The 10,517-nt window shown below is 60.5% G+C and overlaps 2 protein-coding genes across 15 annotated transcripts in view; one reads left to right on the forward strand and one right to left on the reverse strand.

Moving 5' to 3' along the window:
- Pld4 (phospholipase D family member 4) overlaps nucleotides 1-763 on the forward strand; it is a 9,366-nt gene extending 8,603 nt beyond the window's left edge. The window contains exons 10-11 of the mRNA XM_015496349.2: nucleotides 83-179; nucleotides 465-763. Of these exons, the coding sequence (XP_015351835.1) occupies nucleotides 83-179; nucleotides 465-667 (300 nt within the window). The 3' untranslated portion in view covers nucleotides 668-763. The remainder of the gene's footprint in view (nucleotides 1-82; nucleotides 180-464) is intronic.
- Nucleotides 764-4,248: 3,485 nt separating this feature from the next.
- Ahnak2 (AHNAK nucleoprotein 2) overlaps nucleotides 4,249-10,517 on the reverse strand; it is a 33,638-nt gene continuing 27,369 nt past the window's right edge. For 11 of the 14 annotated variants that reach the window (XM_048799465.1, XM_048799474.1, XM_048799477.1 and 8 more), the window contains one exon: nucleotides 4,249-10,487. In XM_048799465.1, the coding sequence (XP_048655422.1) occupies nucleotides 5,013-10,487 (5,475 nt within the window). In that variant the 3' untranslated portion in view covers nucleotides 4,249-5,012. The remainder of the gene's footprint in view (nucleotides 10,488-10,517) is intronic. The other 3 variants (XM_048799471.1, XM_048799472.1, XM_048799466.1) reach the window with 3 other exon arrangements.

Raw genomic sequence — 10,517 nt, forward strand, 5'->3', positions numbered from 1 at the left:
CCTCCCCTCCCTCCTCCTCTCCCTCCCCTCCCTCCCCTCCCTCCCTTCCCATCCCCTCCCATGCCCCTTCTCTGTTCCAAAGAAAGTCTTCATCGTGCCTGTGGGGAATCACTCCAACATCCCCTTCAGCCGGGTGAACCACAACAAATTCCTGGTCACGGAGAAGGCAGCCTACATAGGTGAGCAGCTGGGACGCCTGGCTACTGCTGAAGGCGGTCAGGGTCTCCAGTGGAGTTCTGGGGACCAGGCATCTGTCAAGGGGCAGGCAGAGGAATCCTGAGCTGCAGGGCCCAGGATGTCCATCCCACGGTGACCTGGTGGAGTTCCTGCACCTGCCCTGGCTGGACTGATAGCAGAGCAGCCAGTGTGCCCACTGTCCCCACCTACAGCTGGGGCCACAGTCCAGGGCCTGTGGCAGGGGCTGAGCCCAGCACCCCAGCCTCTCTTCTGGACCTCCTCCCCAGGCACCTCCAACTGGTCGGAGGATTACTTCAGCAGCACCTCGGGCGTGGGTCTGGTGGTCAGCCAGAGGGCCCCCGGTGCCCAGGCAGGGGTGCAGCCCGCACAGGAACAACTGCGGCGACTCTTTGAGCGTGACTGGAGTTCCCGCTATGCTGTGGGCCTGGACGGACAAGCCCCAGGCCAGGACTGTGTCTGGCAGGGCTGAGGCCCAACCCCTTGGCTCCTGGTCCACAGCCCCCAGTGAACCCTGCTGTCCACCAGGCTGTTGAAGCTCAGAAATTATAAATGCAAAAGAATGTTACCTGGGGCCAGAGAATTGCAATTCAGATGAACACAGGTTCTGACAATTTTGAATTAAGCTCCGCAGACCCTCAGGTGGCACTGGCTTCTCAGGGGAGGAGGGTCTGTAGCCCTTACATGGAAAGGCCTCGACTGCCACAGGACCAGCCCCAGCTGTGTCTCACTGGCCACCCACCCGTGAGGGCTGGGCCAGACCCAGGCATACAGCTTGCGGGCATTGCTGAGCACTGCCCAAGTACCACCCCCAGTAAGAGATGCCGACGGTTTGCAGGTCTCGCCCCGGTCGGGTGTACCCAGAGCCGCTGGCCTCGGCTTCCCGTTGAAGCGCTCTTTATCATGGCTGCGTTTCACAGCAGCCTCTGTCCAGGCCCTGCAGCTCCTTCCTACCCAGATTCTCCAGAGGGGGGGCGTGCTAACCTTCTGGGTGGGTGCAAACTGCTGACCTTAGGGAGTAATCCCAGCCCACAAGTGAGGCCTGCAAGCCTGTGTCCCACCCCTTGCCCCAGGGACCCCGCAAAGGGTCAGTGTCTCCGTGGTCACTCCAGCCCTGCTACTTGTCCACGGGGTCAGCAGAGCCTTAGGGGCCTAGGGGCAGAGTTAGGGATTGGAAGGGGTCCTTGGCGCCAAGGATCAACTCGGGCCGCACTTACCCTCTCCTAATCCGAAGCCCCAACACTGGCTCCACTCTGAGAGAGTGAGATCCCCGGGGCTGGCTCACGGCAACACAAACTGCGCCCGCAGCTTGTCACTGGAAGTCGCAGGACTCGGAAGAAGCCAGAGTGTATAGGAGGGGCGGGGGGGCTGGCCTGTGGGGGCAGGACTGGGACCGTGTGGGTGTGGCTGGCGTTTGGGGTGGGTCCTGGGGCTGTGTGGGTGGGGCTAGTATGTGGGGGTAGACCTAGGGCTTTGTGGCGCCGGCCTGGGGTCTGAGGGTGGGCCCAGGATTTGAGTTAGAACCAGGCCAGGTTGCAGGGCCCTGGTGGCCGGGCTAGAGTATGGGTTCCAGAGAACCTGGACTTGAGCTTCCGGGAGGAAGAGGACACAAAGCTGGGACAGGGAGTTGGAAGGACCTCACTGGAGCTCCTGTCCTTGATGCAGAAGCAGGAGGTTAGCCCATTTTGGAGACTGAGTTCTGACTTTTCTCTTCTGTGTACTGAGTCAGAAGCCTGTTTCAGCACTTACCCTTGCTCACATGGTGGCTTTTGACCAAGAATCGGGGCCCACTTGGCCTGCCGAGGCCCAGAGGCCACACAAACTGCAGCTTGGCTTGCCCGATAGTGAATGGACGCCAGGCTGCTGGTGCCGCACTGGGTGGTCTCCCTGCCCTCTCTGGTCCTCTGTGCTCTTGGAGGGCGAACCCGGTCTGCACAGGCAGCTGCAAGTTCCGTTTCGTCATTGTCCTTGCACTTGTTCCCCTCACCCTCTGGTCCGTGCTGAAGGTCCCCTAAACCCAGCCCGCCTCCTGCCTGCTTTGTGGGGATCTGGAGAGAGTGTGTCTGTGGGAGGCCTGGGAATCCACGAGCCCTGCGAGCCCCTTGGAGCTCCTGGTCCCGGGTCCAGGTGTGCGCGGCACTTGGCAGAGCCAAACCCGGAGGCTGCTGTGGCCGCTCCCTGCAAGGTACTTCCCCTCCCCACCACCCAGATCTCCCCTCTGGCCGAGGAGCGGGAGCAGCACCCCTCTCTGGAGCAGACACTCTCTCGCCCACCTCTGCCCTTCAGGGCTGCATGTGTGGGCTTGGTCTCCGGCCCCCACTGTCCAGGCCTAGAAACGATGCCCAAGGGACACTTGGTGTTCTGGGCAGCTTTGGTGGCCCTCAGCCTGGAAAGGCCTGCTTCCACACACACGGGTCCTGTGGCCACATCTCAGTGACCTCCTAAAAGGCCGGCTCCAAAGCAGACACCGATTCTCCACAGCCGACCCAGATTGACACGGCTTGGGAGACCTGGGGATGGGGCGCCATGATGTGGCTTTCCCTGGATGGGGTAGGCGGACTGGAAACCAGCCTCCGTGGTCTCTGCCCCTGTGAATCTCATCTCCTTGCTCAGGGTCAGGACCTGTGCCTTGCTTGTCACTAATAGGACACACAAAGGTGATGGAGGCTGCCATCTCCTTGGTTACATGACATAGGCTGCACTGTTGTCTTGTTGGGAGTCTGTCCCCTGCTAACTTTGATGAAGAGAGTTGTGCTATGGGGAGGTCCAGGTGACCGAGTACCAGGTGGCCTCCAGCCAGCCAGAAGCCAAGGCCCTCACTCACCCAGCACTCAGGGAATAAACACGAGTCAAGGTAGACCCAGCCTGCTGACATCTTGGTGGCAGCTGTGTGGGGCCCTGAACCCATGACCCACTGAGCCACACTTGGACTCCTGACTGTCAGAAATGGGGATTATAAACATGTGTTGTCTTAGGTGCTAAGTGGTGATGGTGTCCTTTTGTAGCATAGACGACTCACACACGGGGAACCAAGGTCCTTGAAAATCCTGTGGGGCCTCTGTACAGCCACCTCCTTCCTGGCCTCCAGCCCTGGCATCCCACTCCTCAGGCCTTGCTCCAGGTTCAGAGGGCAGAAGCCTTTCGAGCGAGGTAGACCCCGTGAGCTCCCTGGGACTGTGCCAAGCCATCTGGTACATTTGGGGCACAGGAAAGCAGAGCACCCTGGGAAGCTGGGCAGAGGGAAGCGGAGCACCCTGGGTGGAGAATGCAACAGCCCCACTAGAGCGTGGGACAGAAGCCTGCTTCCCTTTCTAAGAGCCGCTGTGTCCCCTGACGTGGGTGACCCTCCTAGCCATCCACAAGGATAGACATGGCGGGTCACAGCGGCACAGGGAGAAGCACCCAGCGTGCTCCCACACACCTTGGCCCTCACCCTTCAGGCCCTCACAGGGCAGTTCAGGGAGTGGGCATCCTCGGGAGCAGTGGGCGCCCCAGCCACAGTCCTCCAGAACAGGAGAGAACTGTCCTCCCTCCAGAGCAAGGAGCACCTGTCACAGGAGCCTGCTGGGGCCAGAAGAGGCCTGCTACAGGCTCCAACTGCCCCTCAGGACACTGCCAACCCAGGCCAAAGCCAGGAACGTGCCAGGGCAGCAGGGAGGAGGCAGGAAACCTTCAGCTTTGCTCAGCCCCCCGTGGACTCCCTTCCTGTGGGCTGCCCTAAAGGCCACTGTGGTGGAAGCAGCTTGTGAGGACAGGCCAGCATTGCCAGGGACAGCTGGGCCTCCAGCCAGGACCGCTCTGCTGTCCTGCTCTGCATGTTGTCTTCCATGCCAGTGCTGCTTCCAGCCGGTGAGACGGGTGTGTGTTGGGTCCCCACCCACATGGACTCAGGGCCCCTGTCTCCTTCCTCGTCTCGATCTGGACAGAGGAGCAGGATGGCCACCCATTGTGCACCCTGGATCTGCTTTCTGGAGCAGCCTGGTGGAGAGCAGGACTGAGTGTGCGCAGGACAGGCAACAGCACTGGGGGTTTAGAACACAGGACGCGGAAGCCTTTACCACGGAATACAGCGCTTTATTGCCTATCCAGGGGCAGCTGAGCCTGGCTACAATGTGTACATCAAGGGGTGCGGGGGCCACGGCGTGGGGCTGTGCACACTGGAGAAACTGAGGAGAACACATCGGTGTCTCGCAATGACTCTCAGGTGTCCTAACATCTGTCGCCACTTAGTTCCCATCAGGCAACCGTTGGCCATCTCCTGTGTGCCCAGCAGCATCACAAGGCATCCTGGAGCTGGCCACGAGGAGGATGTTGACAAAGGAGCCAGCTTGTACGTGAGCCAGTAACAGGTTTTCAAGAACACCGCGTGCTCCGCCTGGAGCCAGAGAACTGGCTTCACCACGAGATGGCAATGCAGGGCACAGGTTACGCCAACCGCCTCGACACCCGTGGGCACAAGAACCCTGCCGTCAGGAGCGCGGCCCCTCTGGGCGTTCCTGCAGGCCGCTTGGAGCTCATGCATGCAGACCAGCGGGCTTCTCCGGCTGTGCCTCCAGTGACCCCACGATGCTGAGTGAATCCATACAGGTGGGAGTCTGGGCACCTCTGTGCTCCCAAAGCTTGGAGGGAGCTGGTCACGTTTTTGGTTCCATTTTAGGAAGGTTGGGCCATGTGACCCAGATGTTCATGTTCATTTCTGCTTGGTTCTCCGGTCCGTTATCCAGGTGGATGCATGTGCGGCCAGCCCAGCGCCCCCAGGCACTCCACCCCTGCCCTCTGCATCTCTCTCCTGCTGACTGGCCGCACCTCTCTTACCCTCATTCAGTTGTGGGCCTGGGCACAGGCCCTTCGCCAACACTTTTGCTGTCCTCCAACAGGGTCAGCTCTGTTCTTGCTGGGGATGCCACCATCACTCTGGACCCCAGCCTGGCACCTGCAGCCCCTGCTGCCACCTCATCATCCTCCTCTTCAGGGGAAAAACTTTCTCGGGCGTCAAAGAAGGTGACTGTTTCTTCCTGCAGCTTTTGCCCGGGCAGACCTGCCTCCTCCTCCGAGCCTTTGCCCTTCTTGGCAGGGGAAGAGGAGAACCCTAGTCTGGGAAACCGGAACCAGCCTGCCCTGTCCTGCTTCTTCTCGGGCTCCGGGTCTGGCCGTGCCCCAGGCTGTGCCCGGATGGGAGCAGACCTCTGGGCATCATCCCTGGCATCGGCCCTGGTCTCGCTGGTGGAAGAGAACCCGATGTTTGGAAGCCAAGACCACAACAGCCCAGAAGACTTTTTACCTTCTGGCCTCTCTTTGGGAGCCCTGTCTTCACCTGCCAGCGGGGTCGTTGCCTCCGGGCGGTCGTCAAGGGGAAACTCGAGAATTTCTGCTGGCTCCTCATCAGAGCCACTGTCTGCAAGCTGGAGGCCAGAGCAAGCCTCACTCGGGAATGTTGGTGGCCCCAGCAGGTTGGCACTGCCGGAGATCATCTCAAATGGCTCTCCAGTGTCAGGCTGCGGATCTCCAGGAACGGTGTCTCCTCCTGGGGACCCTCCCGAGTGCTCCCCTGCTGCGGAGTCTTGAGCTGTGGTATACGTGCTAGCCTGTGCAGGGAGCTCTGGGATTTTCACCTTCAGCAAGGAGAACCCATAGGAAGGCATCTGAACCGTGGACGTGGGGATCTCAGATTCCCGCACAATCTGAGTGGAAGAGGCCTCGGGTGCTGCCATATCAGAGCACTCTCCTTGCACATTGCTGCAAATGGTGACCCCTTGACTCTCACCCTGGGACTCCTGAATGTGCACTCTGACCTTAGAAACTGGGGACACCTCTGAGGAGAGGTCAGGGCCCTCAGGCTGCTCCCCGGGCACCACAGTGCCAGAGGCCCTCAGGAGGCTGGCTCCCCAGAGCCCAGGACTGTCCTGGAGAAGGGCCACCTCTGTGCCTGCCTCCGTGCAGGGCACTGCCCTCACCACAGGAAAGAACACATCCGCCTCGGAGCTGGGCACAGGGAAGGAGAACCTGGGCACCTTGAGTTTGGGGAATGTGACTGTTAGCACAGAATCTTCCCAGAGCTGATTCACGTTCACCACGGAAACCTGGGATGGCACGTCAGTGCTGGAAGCCTTCAGTTTCAGAGGACCTTTGGGCTGGAAGGACCACATCTCTGTTCTCGCCTCTGCCTTGGCAAGGTCACATCCTCCTGGCTGGGAAAGAGGCTCCCCACGTGCTTCTCCTGGTGGAGCCAAGGGTTCAGAAGGCCTCACTCCAGGGATCTGAAGGGGAAGGGGGTCTATGGCTGGATGGGTCCCGCCCCCAGGGCTGGGCAGGCCCGACTCGGACACTGGAGCAGTGGGGAAGTGCAGCTTTAAGCTGGGGCTCTCAAGATGACACCTTGGGACGTCTGCGTAGGATTCACTCTCAGGAGCGGCCCCTTCCATCTGGGCTTCTAGGGGCCGTGGGGACACACTTGCCTCTGCCATTGACCCAGGATCGGGGGCTGCCTCTGCTGGTGTGGGGGCAGCCAGCCTGCATATCTCGGCTGTGTCCTGCTCCCGGGGTCCCCCTTGCTCCTTGGAAGAAGAGCGCCTGAAGCCAGGCACGCGCACCGTGGGCATCCTGAACCAGTGTGCCTGCGAGTCTGCCGGTGCTGCTCTGGTGGTAGTGCCCCCCTCTGGGCTTTCCACAGTGGGGACATCCTCGGGGTGTGCCATCCTCTCCCCATGGGACTGGCTCATGGAGAGGTCCCCGAGCCGGCTTTCTTTGCTGTCACCTCTGATAGCCAGGTCATGTTTGGGAAGGTGCAGGTCAGCCTGCGACAGACTCACCTCCACCTTGGGTTTGTCAAAACCCAAACTGGGAGGAAGGGCCTGTGGCACCTGGACATGCCCCCCATCTCCTTCCAGGGGGCCGGCCGTCACACCAGTGTCTCCCTGACCACCATCACAGCTGGCCCTCTCTGTGGCTTCGGAGTCAGGTCCATCTGTGGTACTGGACAATGCAGCGTCTGTGTCTCCTGGAGGCAAGCTCTCCCGCACCTTGGAAGCCTTCCGTCTGGGAAGTGGAAGTCTGGGCATGGCCAAGGCAGGCTTCCTCGGCCTCCCTTTCTCTCCTTCCTTCTCTGAAGGCAGATGCATTTGAGCTTCCGTTGGGGGCACCTGGACCGTGTGCTGGGTATGCATTTCGTCTGTGTCCAGAACCAGGCTGAGTGTGGCGTCCTCTGGGTGGCCCCCAGGGTCCCCTGTTACCACTGCCTGCTTTTTCGGAGACCAGCTAAAAGACGGGAGCTTGAGGCGAGGCATCTTAAAGGGACTGCCCTTCCCATCACGGTCAGCAGCTTCAGCTGGGCCTCCAACGACAGCCAGACCCAAGTGCTCCTCCCGACCTGGGGACTCAGGGACACCTGAGGACAGGGGCTGAGAGGCAGGCAGACCGGTCTCCATGGCACCCTCACCTAACGAATCCACTCCCTCAACAGGGCAGAGAAGAGACAGGCCTGGGCTATCCTCGGCAGCACGTGAATCTGCCTCAGCAACAGCTGCAGCAGCACAGGAAAACCCAAATTTTGGCTTGTGGAATTTAGGAAAAGTCACCCGGGCATGGAATGCAGGAGGCTCGGGGTCCTCTGGGCCTGACTGATGCTCAGGGGAGGACACACAGACATCAGAGCTCTCAGAAGCAGCAGAAGGAGCGCCCCGCTGTGGAGAGCAGGAGGCCTGCGGGCACTCGGCTCTGGAACCCGGAGGAAAGCAGGCCTCCGGGGGCTGGCTCAGCGAGGGACGCTCACTACCCGTGACAACAGGAGGCCCAGTGCGCCCCGCAGCACCGTCAGCTCTAGCAAAAGGAAGGTCAGACGTGAGAAAGCTGGGACTCTCCACAGAGGAAGTGACCCCAGACACTGTGCACTCCTGCGATTCCACCCCAGGGGCCTGTGAGGACGATGTTGGGGACACGCGGAGGAGGCAGGCCCCGGGGGCCTCTTCCACGCCTGCAGTACCCCGAGGGGATTTCTTATGAGGACTGAACAATTTAGAAAATTTAAAATGGGGTCTATGAAATGTCAATTCTGATTCTCTTTTTGAAAAAGACGTGTCTACATCACCACTTTCCAACTTGATGTCTTCAGGGGCCAAGTCCTCTGCCACAACCAGGTCCCCCTCCAGCTTAGCGCCGGGGGCCTGTGTGTCCACCTGCACGGAGGGCTGCTCCACATCAAGTTCAGAGGGGAGCACCTCACCCTTGGGGCTCTTCACCTCCAGCTTGGGGCCCTTTGTGTCCACCTGGGGGCCCTTGACATCCACCTTGGGCATCTTGATGCTGGGCATCTGCACCTTGGGCACGTGCCCCTTCAGGTCAACTCCAGAGACTGTGGCCACTGGCACCTCTCCCTCGGGCAGGGCAGCCTCAGAGAGGGTCACATCCACTTCACCGGGCCCAGCCTGCAGGTGGTCGGTGGGCAGCTGGATGCTGAGCTCAGAGCTTTTGATGTCGCCCTGAATGGACGGCAGGGTCACATGGGCCTCCACCTTGGGCACCTTCACCTCCACGGATGCATCCGAAGCCTTTCCTTGGGCAGACAGGCTGAACGAGGGCATCTTGAACTTGGGCATTTTGAACTTGCTGTCTTTGGTGGCCACTTCCTTGTCTGCCAGGGCCAGGTCCCCATCTAGCTTGGCACTGGGGGCCTGTATGTCCACCTCCATGGAGGGCAGCTCCATGTCCAGGTTTGGGGTGCTCTCCTCACCCTTGGGGCCTTTGACATCCACCAGGGGCCCCTTGAGGTCCACCTTGGGAATCTTGATGCTGGTCATCTGCATCTTGGGCAGATGCCCCTTCAGGCCTATTCCAGAGTCAGGGGCCGCCTGCAGCTCTCCCTCGAGCAGGGTGGGCTTGGGGAGGGTCACGTCTACCTGGCCAGCGCCAGCCTCCAAGTCAGTGGCAGACAGCTGGCTGCTGAGGTCAGAGTCCTTGAGGTCTCCCTGAATGGAGGGCAGGGCCACATCGGCCTCCACCTTGGGCCTCTTCACCTCCACAGACGTGTCCAAGGCCTTTCCTGGGGCAGACATTCCAAAGGAGGGCATCTTGAACTTGGGCATTTTGAACTTGCCCTCTTTGGTGGCCACCTCCTTGTCTGCCAGGGCCAGGTCCCCCTCAAGCTGGGCACCAGGGGCTTGAATATCCACTTGCACAGAAGGCAGCTCCAGGTCGGGGGTGCTCACCCTGCCCTTGGAGCCTTTTATGTCCAGCTTGGGGCCCTTGACGTCCACCTGGGACTCTTTGAGGTCCACCTTGGGCATCTTGATGCTGGGCATCTGCACCTTGGGCAGGTGCCCCTTCAGGCTGGATACAGCAGCAGAGGCCACCAGAAGCTCTTCCTCCGGCAAGGTGGCCTCGGGGAGGGTCATATCCACCTGGAGAGCCCTGGAGTCCAGGTCGGTGTCGGGCAGCTGTATGCAGAGGTCAGAGCCTTTGAGGTCGCCCTCAATGGAGGGCAAGTCCACATCAGCCTTCATCTTGGGCACCTTCACCTCCACCAACGTGTCCAAGGCCTTTCCTGGGGCAGACAAGCCTACGGAGGGCATCTTGAACTTGGGCATTTTGAACTTGCCCTCTTTGGTGGCCACATCCTCCTCTAATAGGGCCAGGTCCCCCTCCAAATTGGCACTGGGGGTCTGTATGTCCACCTGCATGGAGGGCAGCTCCATCTCCAGGTCTGGGACACTCACCTCGCCCTTGGAACCTTTCACGTCTAGCTTGGGGCCCTTGAGGTCCACCTTGGGCATCTTGATGCTGGGCATGTGCACCTTGGGCAGGTGCCCCTTCAGGCTGGCTCCTGAATCAGGGGCTGCTAGGAGCTCTCCCTCAGGCTGGGCAGTCTCATGGAGGGTCATATCCACATGGCCATCTCTCCTGTCCAAGTCAGCAGTAGGCAGCTGCATGTGGAGGTCAGAGCTCTTGAGGTCACCATGTGTGAAAGACAAGGTCACATCAGCCTCCACCTTGGGCGCCTTCACCTCCACAGACGTGTCCAAGGCCTTTCCTGGGGCAGACACGCCTAAGGAGGGCATCTTGAACTTGGGCATTTTGAACTTGCCCTCTTTGGTGGCCACGTCCTTTTCTGCCAGGGCCAGGTCCCCCTCCACCTTGGCGCCAGGAGCCTGTATGTCCACCTGCACTGATGGCTGCTCCACCATCAGGTCTGGGATGCTCACCTCACCTTTGGTGCCTTTCAAGTCCAGCTTGGGTCCTTTGACATCTACCTGGGGCCCCTTGAGGTCCACCTTGGGCATCTTGATGCTGGGCATCTGCACCTTGGGCAGGTGCCCCTTCAGGCTGGCTCC

Source organism: Marmota marmota, unplaced genomic scaffold (assembly GCF_001458135.2).
Source record: "Marmota marmota marmota unplaced genomic scaffold, marMar, whole genome shotgun sequence".
NCBI lineage: Eukaryota > Metazoa > Chordata > Mammalia > Rodentia > Sciuridae > Marmota > Marmota marmota.